The following is a 16445-nucleotide window of genomic DNA, read 5'->3' as shown; positions in this document are numbered from 1 at the left end:
TTTATTGGCTGCCCATCTTACCAAAGGGCAACTCTATATTATAATATTATCTAAAATGGTCAGATTATTTCTCATCCTAGCACTTCAAAGTTATTGTTATTATCTTGATTTGAAACGTATATGCTAGTTTGCACTTCACTAGAAATAATTATTCCTCATTCAAAACAAATAAGCTCCTATAGTGTTGCTACAGATCTCAACAGAAATCCAAATTGTTACCAACTACAGGACAGGCAGTGTTTTTTTCCCCACTGTTCAGTTTCACTGGTATTTTCACTCAACGGCTGATAGATTTGGTGCTCAGAATAATATGTTAAGTTCAGTTCAAAGGAGTCCCAATGATCCTAACCTCAGCTTCTGAATTGGTTGCCTTATGTATATTTGCAATACCTCCATATAATGAAATAAGAGTAATCCAGAATGAAAACCTTGGATACTGTGTTCAACGTATACTTCTTAGACAGAAACAATCCATTCTTAGAAGCTACTTGTGGAATTATTGTTAGAGAAGCAACAGTTGGGATATATTAGCACCATGATGGATAATAGGCCCACTATTCCAAATTATTTTCTCCAGTGGTCAATCATCAGTGGGAATCCACAAGCAGAACAGAGCACAGTAATACCCAGCAATGCCTGCCCAGGAGATGGCAAAACAGATGGCAAATGCCAATGTTAAATATACAGAAGAGGAAGGACTTACATAATAATGAGACTTCTACCCACTTGCCTGTTTTGACCTCATTTCATGGATGCTGCTAATAACTCTATTTCATTCATAGTCCCCAAAAATAAGTTTCAAGAGGAAAAGGCTTTTATTGTTTTATTGTATTTGAACCACAATAAAGACTGATCAACAAACCTAATTACTTCAGATTCCATTGTTTATACAGCTTCACTGTATAAAGTCACTATTCCTTCCTAGTCCCTACATTATTTTTAACCAGTTACTACTGATAAAATATCATTTTTAATCTATGACTTCTAAATATGAGCTTCACATCAACTTAATGAAAAGAAATTCCAAATAAATAGCTTTGTGTGTGTTGGTGTGGATGTGAGTGTTGCAGGTAAGACAGTATCTACATAAAAGTATTTAACCATGTTATTATGCTTTCTTCTGCAAAATTTATCCTGTTTACTTTATAATGTAACCCTTATTAATATTATTTTAACTGGCTTGACAGTTCTTGAATATCTAAAGCTTTATCTTATTTTGCCTTACTCTTGATAGAGCAAGGGTAATCTAATCTTAAGAATGCTACACATTTTTCTCAGGTGAGCAATCCCGTGTTTGTATTCTATTGGAACTCTTGAATAGGTATCATTCAGACTAACAAAATCTATAAATTTGCTTCTTTGCCTCTTCAGCTCATGTTTCTTTCCTAAAGCATCTTCTCCACATTTTCTGGAAATGCAGAGAACTCATTCAGCTTCTCTACACTCTCATTTTAATCAGCTTGCTTTCCAATTTTTCAACTACATATATGATTTATAACTACATATATATTTAAATTTTATTTCAGTAATACTAATACCAATGATTTCGTCCTCAAAATTCTTTCTTACGCAATTGCCTATTTGCATTTATTTTATGCAAGGTTATTTTTTTGTATTATGGCAAGAACTGAATTTTATGAAGGATTTTTCCCCCTAATATTATCCTTGATATTATCCATTAACATGCAAAGGACAGAATTTCAATCACCTCTACTGATATGCAGTATACATTTTAGCTGAATGTCTATTATCGTAGTTTGGTAATATTAAGTATTCCTTCAAGTTTTCCTTTCCTGAACACAATTATGACTGCACTGTAGGTGACATATACTGCACTTTTGGGGAGGGGAAAGGGACTATTTCCCTCTTATTTTCAAATAAAATATGATACATAAATAGGATTTGAAATGTATTATTTCTAATCAGTACAATAAGACTCACATTTATCACAATTCTTGGTATTTCTTAGGAAAAGGGTTAGGTTGTTCCTCCTGTGGATGGTCTTAGTATCAATTGTTCCAAGATACAATAAAAGGAGCATTCGATTTTTTTCCTATGCCACTGCTTCTCTTTCCCGTGTCAATCTCAGGATCACTATCCTAGCCCAGAATCCTAAAGTAACAGGGGGCAGGCAATATCATGAATAATCTGGAATAAGAAGTTATAAAAGGTAAAAGAGGAGCAAAGCATAAACTTGTTTAATTATTGTTAGAAAGTTTGTTAATTTTAATTTTTTTCACTAATTTTAGTGAAAATCAAAATAGGCCATTTCAAGAACATAATCTGAAGAATTATGCAGTTTTTTTTAAAAAGAATCACATAAGAAAATATACTGACTGCCACAACACCACCGGCAAAAGCTCTTCTATTTCTAACTCCTAACTAGAGATGCTAAGAACTAAAATTGGGATCTTTCACCTTTAGTTTTTGATATGTAGTAGAGTTATTATAGCTCTTCATAACTTCAAATTTTCAACAAGAGGAACCGATTAGTGCTATCAAGTTCCTATTACTGAGATTAAAATGTAAGTAATTTGCTTGAGAACCCAAACATCTGGCACAGCTAGGGAATAAAGACTTAATATACAAATGTAGCCCTTTGAATGTTTGATACGCCTTCCTTCAAAATTATACACTTGGCTTTTCCCACTACTGGGTTAAAGCATTATCCACTCATCCTTAAATTTGTGTAACTTCCTATATTGTATTTATTGTATCTGTACTCACAGAATAGTGTTATTCTGATTTGTGAGTATAAACCAGGGGTGGGTTCTAAAATTTTTTACTACCGGTTCTTTGGGTAGTAATTATTTTGTGGGCGTGGCTTGATGGTCATGTGACAATTCTTTAGGATTTAGCAAAGGTACTGGTCTACCAGGCTTTTAACTGCTTGCAGAGTTGTACCGGTCTACTCATTTGTTTTTGGAGGCACTGGTCTACCCATTTATTTTTGGAAGCAGCGGTCTACTCATTTGTTTTTGGAGGCACTGGTCTACCCATTTATTTTTGCAGGCACCAGTCTACTCATTTGTTTTTGGAGGTACTGGTCTACCCATTTATTTTTGCAGGCACCAGTCTACTCATTTGTTTTTGGAGGCACCGGTCTACCAGCACACTGCCTGTTAACACTGATCAGCTGTAGGGCGGCCCTTTGAAGCCCCAGGGCAAAAGTTTAAACAGTTTTTTTCCTTCTAGCCGATCAGCTGGGACTCAGGAGGCAGCAATAGATTGGGGGTGGGGCCAAATAAAAGGTAAGAATAATGCAGGGGGGGTGGGGGGGCAGAACCGGTTCGGTGACGTCATATCGTCACCGCTACCAGCTCGGAGGAACCAGGAGGAACCCACCACTGGTATACACTATAAGTAAAACTATTATTCCTTAACTCTAGTGCTGTCTCCTTTCAACACATCACTGTCATAACTTTACAGCAGGAAAGGGGAGGATTTGATTCCAAAAGTCTCTGTGAGCTTCTCTCATATCACTCTATTTGAGTATCTCCTTAGTTAAAATAATGTGGAAAAAATATGTGGAAAAACACCAAGGCAGAAATGAAAAGCTATCTTGTCCTGATTGCATAACTATTACAGTTACGTCTTAGAGAACTGTCACTAGCAAGCAACTACCTCTCTTACTTCAGGAGGAAGCAGGGACTCAATTGACTCATATTGACAAACAGAAAAACTGGGAAATAGACAACAAAGATAAATTCACATCTTTTATATTTTTCTGGACACTGCCATGAAGAAAAGAGAGGCTCCTGCATCTAAAAGTGAAAATAAGAATTTCATAAAACTGCCAAATACAGTAGTGCAAATATCATTGTCTCTTCCTTCCCAACTGGAATGGGCAATCAACCCAAACTATGGGTGACACTTAATGACCATAACCAAATAAATCACACAGATACAAAACTACTTCCAGGAATGCAGCTGCCCTGAAAAATAAGGTGCCACCTGAATAGAATCAGGACAGGCCATTCGAGAACTAGGGCAAAGCTCTTTAAGTGGGGAATGGCCAAAAGCCCACATGACTGTGCTCCACCTGAACAATCATCCATATAATTCAAGAACGCCTGCTCAGGAAATTTCAAGGCACTTGGGATAACCTCATTGCAGCCACACCAGAAGCAATTAGATGGTTACCTTCCCTAGATACTGAACTACATCATCTATCCTATTGTGATTCTATGGCGCCATATTATGGCGATTTTATCATGTTTTACCCTAATTTAATATTTTATCTCATCTATTGTATTGTCCACACACTTTACATACATGTATTTGCTGATGCTTTATTTAAACTTATATTTATGTATGTTCAAATAATGTGGTTTATTAATGTTGTAAATCAGTGATTGCATGACCTCTGAAGATAGCACACACAGATGCCATATTGCATATGCTAATATTATGACTGTGAAAAGATCTTGATATGATCCCCTTTTTCGTTACAAAAATAAGGAAGACCAGCTTCCCTCTCCTCTGATTTGTTTTAAGTTAGGAAAGAAGTTGGTAAAGGAGGAGGGGAAGAGATGAGTGTCCTAATGACAAACATAAATGGGTGATCAGTGCTTAACTAGCAATCAAAGGGAAAGGGATGTTCCTCCATTTTCCAGAGGTTTGTGGTATCTGAACACAAAAACAAGCAAGCTAACCTGAACTCCAAAAGAATGACCAAATATTAGTCTTTATACATCTTGATCGTGTGATGAAATATTGACCATTTAAGAAGGAAATGTTATTTAGAACCAACACACTTAAAGATGACTTAAGTCTGTTTCATTTACTATGAGCCCAAGGCAGAAAACATGGCCTCAGACCATGACTTAATAATTAAATAATTAGTGAGTTCAAAGACACTATCTCAAATCCATTCATCCAGATTGCTTACATTTCTATTCCTAAATCACTCTTCACTTTTCTTTCACTCACTCTCACTTACTCACACACACGAACAAATGAGATTGCTTCCTTTATCCTGTAGCCATAAGCATCCCCAATCCCTGTCACTATTTTCTACTGCTTTCCCAGTGCAGCCTCTATTTCTTCTTCCTCATACCAATTCTCAGCTCTCACCATCTCTTCCTGCAGTTCACCTGGATAAGGCTTCCATTCTTTCCAATGCATTGGGCTGCCCTGAATTTGCTTTGGTCATGTCAATTCTCATACTCTGCCCTGATGTAGAACTGTTCTATCACATCAGGCAGTGGTCTGTCCGTTTCTCTTACAAATGGGGGAAGTCACGTTTCAAGCCAAAGCACTGGCCTCTAGCCCTCCAAATCTTTATTTCCTAAGAAGAAAATCATATTTAAAAGTCATGGGCAGGACTCTTCACAGGAAAGGAAGAGATGCTTGCAGGTACAGGGGCACCTCTGGGCAACCTATAGTTATTCTCAGATTATGGAGTAAGACATTTTCCATGTGAATAGGTTTAACACTGCATAGCACAACATGTTTATACCTTCCTGCTTGATCCAAGATAGTTCAGTAGATACAAACAGCGGTCATAACAAAGTGTATGGAAGATACTATAACTAGTCTAGCAAAAACAAAACAAACGTATTTTAGCATCAATATTCCTTTGAATGGAGATAACAATAAACCATACTGGACACAGTCAGACTCTTAATAAACATATCGCGATCAGGGTACAAAATTGCAGTGCTTTCATATTTTCAGCTTAGAAAGCTCTTCTAAATCTATGGAATATAAGACTTAGACACTTCTGCATATTTCAATTCATAATTGCTATGGTCATATAAAAACTAAAGGTTAGTTAGGGTTAGCATTAAAAGGGGAAATGACAACATACCACATATGTGCCTCCTACAGACTCTCTTTTCAAGATACTATTTTCTCCCAGTTGGATTTGTTTCAGAAGCTAATTTCTGGCTAAAAGAAAATTGGTTTGGGGAAAGGGGCAATTGCAGGAGTTAAGCCACACAGGCCAGGGGGAGAGGATTCCCATTCATCTTTTCTGCTCTTAAATCTGGAGTTTCGATACATCTCATATTTCTACTTGAGTGCACCAGATATGGGTTTAAATAAATGATCCGATATTATGTCTCATTTAGCCTTACTGGAAGTTACTTCGAAGATTGTCAGTACAAGAGATCAGAGATGGCTAAAAAAAATTCTGTCACAAACAAATTATAATTCCAATATTGAAAATCAAAAGTGTGATAGATTATAACACTAACAAAAGAAGATTCTCAATAGCTTGTGTTACTGAAGCATGGTTGCCTAACACAGCAAATCAATAAAGAAGAGCAAACATGGAGTGCATTGAGGAAGAGTTATATCTCCACAAAGTGGGAAACATAAAAGCATATTACCTCCTCCTATTTTCCCCACAAAAGCCCTGTGAGGTGAGTTCATTGAAAGAGAGTAACCTGCCCAAAATCACCAGCTGGCTTTCATAGTTAAAGTAGAACTAGTGTTGTCTAGTATAATGGTGATCAGGGGAATACCTGTGTTTCCCTGAAAATAAGACCCAGCCTTATATTTTGGGGGGCGCAAGTCTCTCGGAAGTCTTTCAAAGTAAATATGCAATTTCTGCTATTAAATTAAAAGGAATAGCAATAAGATATAACTATTTAACTTTATTCTAAATATATATAATAATATAAATTTATTTTAGTCTGTTTTATATTTTCACAAAATATGTATTCTATTAATTCTGCTAATTCAAAAAGTTAATACAAACCAATGTATCAGGTAGGAAGATGTATCTGGACTGTTTATCTGTCACTGATAATCAAAAGGAGGACAAACAACATTCCGGTTTCTGAAAATCCCATGCAAACTGGATTTAAAAGTAGTGCAGAAGATGTCACACAATTTCTGGCATCTTCCTATAATTTTTTAAAAAAACAATTTGCTACCTGTTGCAAAAAAAAAAAAAAAAAAATCTCAGAAAGAAATATAAATATTGACCACAGATTTTCAATAAGAACTATAGCACTATTCTCCTGGCTACCTTACAACTGAAGTTCTTTTACAGCTATTGAAAACAGCATTCATAATAATGAATTATAATGAAGGAAAGTATCTTAATACAAATATGCCCAAGTATGCGACATAAATTTAGTCAGCAGCAGGTTGATTGGATTCGCATTAACCTAAGCCAATGGTCCCCAATATGAATGCCTTGGAAGGAGTCCTCAGAACCACTTCAAATGTTGCCATCAGATTATAATTTTAATTTAATATGAAAGGGAAATATTAAATATGTAGGAGTAACATTCTTATTTTTTAGAAATCATATTCCAGCAGGGTCTGAGACCCTGTTTGATCTACTGAGTAAAGCACAAGGCTAGAAAGCAGGAGACCTTGCCTTAGTATTGTAGAAAGTTAGCACCCACCTCTCCTAGAATGAAATATTTTAGGAAATATTAAAAAGGCAGAATATTATATTCCCCCTAAAAGAGAAATAGAAATCTTAAGGGAGACAGAAACTCAGAGCTTCAGCTCCCTGCCCCCAGCAGATATTTGGTGCCCACTGAGAAGGTCTGGACCAGCTATCTACAAAAGAAAAGACTTTCAGCTCCAGGGTGATGGAATTAAGTCATAACCCTCCAGGACATAATAGGATTATCTAGCAGCAGGGCTCACTGCATTGCAAAATCACCTGGGGACATTGCATCACCCTCCAGGCTTTAACCAAACTTATCTCAGACAAACTCCTAGCATGGGAGTTTGACTACAGCCAATAGAGACTACATTTCTTGCACAGGGAGAGGAAGCTTAAGGGCAAGGCCCAAGAGAGGGTATAAATAATCCTCACTCTCCACTCCATGTGGTCAGCTGCCCAGGACCTCAAACCCATGTGCTCCATCAATAAATCTTTCCAATCAGCCTCCGTTTCCAGTGTTTTTCTCCCCACTTGGAACTAAACCAGATGGATGTTTCTTCCAAGCCAGCTGTGTGACTTTAGGTCAGTCTGTCAGCCCACCTCACAGGATAGTTGTTTATGGGAAAAATAGGAGAGGATATGTTGGGTATGTTCACCACCTTGACTAATTTAGAAAATAATAAAGGTGGGATACAAATAAATTAAATAAATAAATACGGCTACTATGGTCTCAACATGAAGAGTGTGGCTTCTAAGCCTTGAATTCTGACTTGGCACACGTGAAGTAACCAGAACTGTAAAATTGGCATCTGTAACAAGAATATATTTGTGACGAAAAAAAGTTATCTAAATTTTGCTGCTCCTAGCTGGGGAAAAAAAAGCAAATGCGATCAATAGCGATTGAATTTCTAGTGGAAAATATTGAAACTAAAGTAATATCCATATTTTAATCAAAATGGATATTACACCAGCTGCTTTTAAGATTTCTGTTGGAGAAAGCTACTCCAGAGGGCACATTCAAGCAGCTAATCTCTTTATGATGGTAATGAGATTCAGCAGAGCTGTACTGTCCCACTTCCCGTGATGGGTAACACCCGACCGTTTAACTGGTGGGGCAGCGGGTTTAAAAGGGAAAGGAAATGGTTGGAATGTGAAGATCGTTTGCACGGGACCGCTTACTTAAGTGTTGCAAATGCAAACCCTATTGGGGAACAAGGTACGGAAACAGCTCGAGGATTCAACGCCGACTTGATTACCGAACAAAAGGCTTCGCTCAATGCACCTCCCCGTTTCTGACTGGCTTCAGCCAACGCCAGCATGCGAAGCCTCCAGAGTTTCCTGCGAGGGAAAGGAGGGCCTCCCTTTATACTTCGTCTTTCTCCGACTGCGTATTCTTTTCCCCCTCCCCTTATCTGTGGGCCCTTCCCTTCCCTTCCCGCCTTTCTTCGCCAAGGCTATTCGCGCGCCTGATTCGAGGGCAACAGCGGAGCGTGCGCAACACGCGCGTGGAGAGTTGAGGGCGCTCTCCTGCCTGTCTCGCCCTTTCTTTGCAGGGCTGGAAAACTCCCCGGCGCCGTCTCCGTCAAGGGTGGCCTCTCGCTCTTTTCTCATCTCACGCGCCCGCCCACTAAGTTTAGTGGGTTTTATTTTCTCCACCCAGGCGGAGAGAGAGAGAGAGAAGCTGGGAGAGGCGCGCTCTTTGGAGGAAGGCAATTTCGGGAGCGTTAAGTTCTCCTCTAAGCCGAGGTTTCCCAAATTAGTTAGGACTCCGGCTCCCACTATTTAAGACATGCCCGACGGGCCGAGGAGAATAAAGGTTGCAGCCCAGTTAAGGAGCCCCCGGCGAAGGCTTAGAGAAAGCTTAATAAGGACCAGTGCCAGGAAGACAAAGCGGCGGGCCCCGCCTGGAGCCGGCCTTTCGCGCGGCGGTGGGAGGGAAAGAGGCGGGCCCCACGCACAAGAAAGGCGCGCGCGCGCAGCGCGAACAAGACCCGTTCAGTCAACAAATTGTTCCTTTCCCGTCGTGGGAGGAGCCGCCGCCGCCGCCTCGAGCAAGGCGAGAACATCAGTTCCTTTCTCTCGCCACCCGCCCACATTCTCTTGTCGCCGCAACACCCATCAAGTTTTCGGGCTGCCGCTCTGCGGCTAACCCCCTCGCCAATCCGCGCCTTCGGGGTCTTCCACCACCCCCCACCTTAAAAGGAGGGGGAGGGGAGGCGTGCCGGCTTTGTCAGGCAGACGCCAGCTGGTGGGGTGGCCTTCGGAGGGGAGGACCGCACAGGGGCGGGGGATGTTTCAACTGTCTCCCGGCAGCGACCGATTCTCGTACCAGCCGTAGGAAGAAGAAAGCCAAATGAACCGTGAACCCGCCGCTGCTCTTCTCTTTTTTTTTACAAATGAGCACGTGCTTTATGTGGCCTTGCGGGCAAGAGGAGGTCCGAGCCTCCGGTCAATTTGGCCGAACGTTTGCAGCCCTACAGCGGTATGATCCGAGAGTCCCGTTACTCTCGAGAAATTGTGTTTCTGCTTGCATGCTCGAAGATTGGGGTCGAATACAGGTTTTAATAATTTTGGTAAGTAAGGCGCAAGAGAAGTCTTTCCACGCCGCAATCCTTCCTCATCCAGTTACGCACATCTAAAAGACTTAAGTAAACAAGCCTGGAAGTGCAGCTGCCAACTAAACAAACAAATGCGTCCCTTAACCAAACTAGTGCCTGCGGCCCGGTAAGACGCCTCCAGTGTACACAATCTCTGTGCATTAAAAGCGCAAGATTTCAAAATCTCTTCTTCCAACTATTCTAACCTTATTCGACTCTACAACTGGAAAACGGGCATTAACAAGAACAGATCCGTTAACACAGACCAGCCTCAAATTCGCCCTCAGCCCGGCCCCCACCCCTAAGATTTTACTCTTGTACATGTTTCTTGGGAGTAAAATCTTAGTGAACACCGTAGGGCTTTAAGTCCGAGTATAGTAGACTTGCGCAGGGGTAACGGTATTAACCTACTTCCTGCCCAATATGGTCTAGTTGTAGGTTAATACCACTAACCCTGCGCAGGTCTACAGTACTCGGACTTAAACCCAACGATTTACTCCCAAGGAAGATGTACAAGAGTAAAATCCTAGATTTGAAGGGCGGGCGGGAGGCTAACCGATTTAGCCGGAGCAGCTAGCACGAAACGATTCTTCTTGAAAGGTATTCAATAAAAGCTTAAACAGGGGGCACTTTGTTTTCCCACAAGCTCCTTAGCCCCTGGTGTTACTCGCAGCTCGCCCTTTATAATGAGCGCGTTTTAGCAGCGAGTCTTTGGGAAGCGCCACTTGCTCCTCGGAGTCATTACGCCACCAACAGACGAACTGCCGCCCCTTTGCTGTTCTCTTCCGAGTCTTTTAAAAAAAACCAAGAAAACTTTCGCCTTTTGTTTTGGTTTTTTTTTTTTTTTTTTTAAATCCAGCCGAGGTGGCTGATGAGTGGCTGATGGCTGCTTTAAAGAGGCTTGATTGGGCTGCTTCACCACCCACACTCTCACGCGCTGCCGGTCGAGGAAGAGCCTGCCCAACTTTTCTTCCGAGAGCCGTCACTCCCTCTCGGCAGAGCCAGCCCACAAGTTCTCCCTCCACTGGATTTAAAGAGGCAGCTAGTCTCTTCCCCCCCCCCTTTTTTTTTTTTAATTCTTGCAGACACGTACCCACGCTCGCCTTTGCACAGGCGCGCGTCTTTTTCTTGCCTTCTCCGGCTCCACTCAACCACTTTAGATCGTCCGAAGACGCCCTGAACCCTCCCAAGCTCAGACCCCGGAGGCGGCTCTTCCAAAATACGAATCGCCATCTATTCTATACATTGTCCGGTAGTCTTCAGGAAACAAGGGGCTGGGAAGGAAGGCTACTTGAGCGGGCGGTGTGTTCGAGACCATCCCTTCTACACAGTGTTTCAGAAACCCGTCAAGAGTTGGCAGAAAGGGAGCGCGGTTGGCTGAGCCGGCCGCCTCCGCCATGCGGAGCTTTCAACTCTTCTTCAAATGGTCCGTTTTGCTTCCTGGATTCCCTTATTAGTTATAGGACCAAAGTTTCCTCTGCCCGCCCATTCCCCGGTTTCAGCCAAGCATCCCTCGCTCGCTCCCCTCCCAAACTCCCACATCCGTTCAGGCGAGAAGCAAGAGCTAAATGAGAGAGCGCCTGCCCACAAGTACTCCGCAGCCGCCCCCAGCCCCCTTGCCCGCCCCCTTACCATGATCAGTGTGTGATTCCTCTGCTCGGCTGTAGCAGGCTCGGCATCTTGTGGCTGTTTGCTCGAATGTGGTTGCTTGCTGCCACCGCCGGAGCTCGATTTCTTGGCCCTTTGCTCCAGGGTCCTCTGGTAAAGGCTCACCGTGTCCCTTCGCTCCAGCTCCAGCTGCTCGGCCTGGGCTTGCTGGTACCTGTTCTCGCAGCTGACGTGATGTCTCCGGCAGCCTTCAATGCGCTGCCTGAGCCTTTCCACCACGGTGCTGTGCTTGGGAATGCCGCCGCTCCCGTTAGTACCGCCGCCGCTATGAGTAGCGTTGTGACCGGGAGGAGGCCCGTGGGGAGCGCTGTTCACGCCGATCCCGGCCCCGCCGAGGCTGCTGCTCAGGTTATTGTTGAGACAAATGCTGCTGCCGTTCGTGGCGGCAGCGGGGGTTGGAAAATCCCCCATCCCCTTCCCCGTGCACACTATTTTGGAAGAACTTTTTTCCCCCTCTCCTTTGACACGCGGGAGCCGCACAGCAGGCAGAAACGCCGAAGGAGGGGGAATCCTCCTTTTGGGATACTCTTTAGTGGGCCATGGAAACGCTAACAGACCCAAGCAAAAATGTTTGGGGGTTGTAAACAACGAAGCAAAACCTCTTTCTTGCCGATCCTCTCGGATGGGTGGGAGGGACGGGTAAAAAACGCCAAAAGCAGAAAGCCCAAACCCGGAGGTGGTGCTGTAAGGTTATCGCCAGACACAATCAACAAACAAGGCATCCGCCGCCGTTCGGTTACAAACTCCAAGGAGGAGAGCTCAGAGCTGCTCCCCTTTTAAATAATCCATCCTTTCCGAAAGAAATTCCGGACCGAAAGCCTTCTTGGTCTCCCCCATGTATTAAAACATAAAGCCGGAGGGGAGGGGGGAAGACATCCCCAAAAAGCCTTGTGTAGAGATAGAACCTTTCCGCACTCGCACTCTACACGTTCACAAAATACCTAGGACGGGCACCCACTGGTCAAGGAACACACATGTACGACCCACAACGCATTCACACCTCACACCATCGGAAGACAGGCAACGCCGCTTGCTTAATTGTGTTTTCTTTCCGGGGGGAGGGGGGGAGAAAAGGGAGGGGAAAAAAGTTTGGGTGTTTATGCCGCACCGTGTTCTCAAAGTACTTTGGCTGCTCAGTTGTATTTTTCAACAGGAACCTAAAAAAGCAAATCCTCCGGCTGGGGGAAATCAACACGTGAACAATCCGGGGCGATCTGCAAAGGTAGCTGGCTGAAGGACTGGCAGAGCGTCCGCGGAGCTGCTACACGCAGAGGGACCGGCTCGGGCTCTGCTCTGCCCGCTGCTTCTCCTCTGCCACCATCACAAGGATCAAGTGCGTTACTCTTCCACCTCCTCCGCCTCCTCGTCCATGCCAGCGGAGTGATACCAGGACAAGAGCGCTCAATAAACACAGCCGCAGCAGCTCCAGCTCCTCCAGGCCGTGAGGCAGTCCCGGGGACAAGGTGCAAAATCCGGCCCGGACCTTTAGCCAGCAGGAACGGACACGACGATCCCCACCTAATTCCCCCTCCGGCGCCTACTCACGCTGTTTGTTACCTTGGGCGGAAAATCAGCTCTGCCAGGACGGAACAAGAAAGGATCCGAAGGGAAGCTGGCGAGGCAGTCAACTTTTGACCTGGTCGCGTGTGATATGTGTGTGTGTGTAATATGCGTGCTTGTTTGTGTCCGGTTTCCTTATTGAGCTTTCAGTGCAAGGCGAAGCTGTGTATCATGTTAGCCTAAATTCTTGCGTATTACATTGTCAGAATCTGTGCATGGCTCCGCCAAAAGGGAGCAGCCTCTTCGCCTGCCTTGTCTGATAACCTTTTCCACATGGAAAAGTAAAGACGGAGCGGAGGAAAAAAAAAAAAAAGAGGCTGGCTTTAACATAAACCCTGATAAGCCTCCCTTCTCCCCCCACCCCATTTGAAAATATTCGTTGTGAAGTGATTTGTGCTTGCAGTCTTACTCCCTCGCTTGAGAGTAAATATAAACTTATTTTCAAGTTGGTTTAAAGATAATCTCTGTAGCGTAACTCCTATATATGTGCATTGTATGGTATTTTCTGTTGACATTCTGTTATGTTGTTAATTCAACTTTATTTTTTAAAAAAATTAGGGTGCCAAAGGCTGCCCCCACTTTTTTTTCTATACAAGAACCCTGAAGAGGTTCAACAGGAAAAATAAAAATAACCATTACTATGTTGTTTACTGTCTTGTAAAATTTGTAACAAGAAAAAGATTAGCGATTCAAAGAACTTAACAAAGGAATCAGGGCAAAAATAAAATTAAAGATATGCTACTTGTCCTCCCCCATGTATATATAATAAAAACAAGAGTAAATATTTACTAGGAACTAAGGTATAGTACTGTATTACAATAAAAAAGTCATATTCACCCTTTGTACCCATATTTATTGCTTACTCAAATTACTACAAAATAAGAATTCAAGTGAGAACTGGTGAGTAACCTGAAGTATTTCTGAACTTTTCTATTTTTAAAAAGAAAGGTAAATGTTTATTGGATGAAAATTGCATTTTTCCAACACAGGATTGCTAACAAGTGAGAATGGTGTAATCTTTATCTTATTTTGTATATAGGGGTAGTTAATACTATTATTGCCTTCAAATAAAAGTTTCAGCCTAAATAGATTTCAACAGGTTTAAGGCTGTAATTCTATACTGTACTTGAAAGTATTTCTTTTCCGCTTTTATGGGATTTAGGAGTACACATGCTTACATTTCAGTGATATGTTCATTTAAGTCATTGTTTCTCAAACTTTTTGCAGTTGAGAATATTTAGAAAATGCTGGGACCACTCAAATACATGCTGTACACCTGTTTTCATGCTTAAGCGCATGGAAATTCATATTTTGTGAATAAAGCAAGGATTATGGTATCATTTGTAGGTGCTCTCCGTCCTGAAAGACTTTTTAAAAGTTTGATACAAAAAATCAATTCATAATTATTTATTTACCACTTGAATGTATCTGTCTCATAACTTGCTGGACAAGAATGTCTTTGACAGAAATCTAGTGGCAACTAGGAGCAAGTGGATTTTCAGCCTAACAAAATCATGCTTTTATACTGTATATTCTTCAGTGTATTTCCTATTTGTATATTGGGGAATGTATTGCTTGTGGAATATCAAAGGTCGACTTAGTACAACACATGCAGACTCATAGTAACTGCTTTTGAGATGTTTACTTTTGTTACTTTTCTGAATGTTAATATTTATTACATTTATATATGCTGCTACAATGCCACAAGAGTCTTGCCAGCTCTGCAGGAATATAAAGAATATGAAGACATCCATGGTCCAGTTAAAATCATACAAACCTTAAACATGCAAATCATAACATCCAAAAAACAAAGTCTCAAATGCATTATGGAAGAGCTCCATATTGTTTCCATAAAACACCCAAAGTCTGGACTAAACTCGCTTCTGGTGGAAGGCTTTCCAGAAGGTTAGCACTGCTACAGGAAAACAGTGCTGCTGTTTTTCAACTCCCCACATCTCCCTAAGTGGACAATCACTTCTGCTGTTTGTCCCAGCAAGCAAGAAAGTAACCTGATGCCAAGTCGTAAAGGGCTTTACAGGTTAACACCAGCACTGTAAATTGCAGCTGAGAGCCAATAGGAAACCAATGCAGACCCTGTAGAACAGGGCTGTCAAACTCCCGGCCCGCGGGCCAGATGTGTCGTGCTGGCCACCCCCACCTGCTTTAGCGAAGGAGGGAAAAGATCCTGATACATCACGTGACGCTGCCGTGATGATGTTTGACACCCCTACTGTAGAACAAGTAATGTGCTACCATAGGTAAGTACCAGATAATAGGCTGCTGTGCTTTGGAACAACAGTTCCATGTAGAGTGGGTTGCAGTGATCTAGAGTAGTAACAGGAGCAGCATAACTCTTGTAGTTAACCACATTACTAGTTGTCAAGTCTCAAACTTTTGACCCGCTGTTATAGGAGAGTTGGTTGCCCAACAGCCATCTATTTCCTTCTTCTTTCTCCCCTCATGTTTCCTTGTTTCAAATTATATTGGCAAATTAAAATCTAGTTGGAGTGGCTCAGTTCATTTAGCAGTACATAAAATGCTTGGGATGAGGAGGCATTTTTCAATATGTTTTATTTCACATTATTTTGAACTTGTGAGATATCCACGGGTGTGGAAGGAGGGACAAACAAGCCCACTAAAACCCAAGTGGAATATTGGAATTATATAATAATATCAACCTCCTCATTTCATGCTAAAGGACTTGGTGGATGTTTTCCTCTGGGCTGGAGACATTTGGAAGGTGGATGCAACAGTGTCAGAAGGAAAAAAGAGAGCATCCAGCATCCATAAATCAAAACAATACAATTTGACAGGGATACAATGGAATCAGGGATTGGCATTGTAGGTACCCAATTTTAATACACAACTAGCAATTTTATATCATTTTTGTGCTGAGACAAGGAAGGATTGATGGCACATTTATTCAACAGCAGAGAAATTGCTGATATTTCTGTCCTATATGTAAAAGATAAAACCTTCATGAAGCTTGGTGATATGGACAGATCCATGTAATTTTCATGGCAGCAATGCAGAGGTGGTTTGATGTCCAGAATGCGTTTTCAGTTTCTCAGTCGAGTGTACAATCCTGGCATGTTTTGGTGGTCTCCCAAATACTTGGAGTTACAATATGATGTGGGCAGCTCTACGAATATGATAAATAAAACAAATACACAGTAAGTGTTAATAAGGTCTCATACGCTCCTATTTTTTCTTTAAGATCAGTTAAGGTTGGCATTTTGTGTATAGTTAATTCTATGTTGGCATTG

At 42.1% G+C, this 16445-nt stretch overlaps 1 protein-coding gene and 1 long non-coding RNA gene across 2 annotated transcripts in view; one reads left to right on the top strand and one right to left on the bottom strand.

The window, feature by feature from the left end:
- Nucleotides 1-12776, bottom strand: part of MAML3 (mastermind like transcriptional coactivator 3) — a 307710-nt gene extending 294934 nt beyond the window's left edge. Inside the window, exon 1 of the mRNA XM_034401412.3 lies at nucleotides 11584-12776. Coding sequence (XP_034257303.2) covers nucleotides 11584-12030 — 447 coding nt within the window. The 5' untranslated portion in view covers nucleotides 12031-12776. The remainder of the gene's footprint in view (nucleotides 1-11583) is intronic.
- LOC117654637 (uncharacterized) lies at nucleotides 11832-14269 on the top strand. Its single transcript, XR_004588350.3, has 2 exons — nucleotides 11832-11967; nucleotides 12773-14269. It is a non-coding gene; the product is annotated as an uncharacterized LOC117654637 (long non-coding RNA).
- The last annotated feature ends 2176 nt before the right edge of the window (nucleotides 14270-16445 follow it).

Source organism: Pantherophis guttatus, chromosome 8 (genome assembly GCF_059756535.1).
Source record: "Pantherophis guttatus breed Tessera chromosome 8, ASM5975653v1, whole genome shotgun sequence".
NCBI lineage: Eukaryota > Metazoa > Chordata > Lepidosauria > Squamata > Colubridae > Pantherophis > Pantherophis guttatus.
The sequence above is the reverse complement of the archived record's forward strand: the minus strand, read 5'-3'. Positions and strand labels throughout refer to the sequence as shown.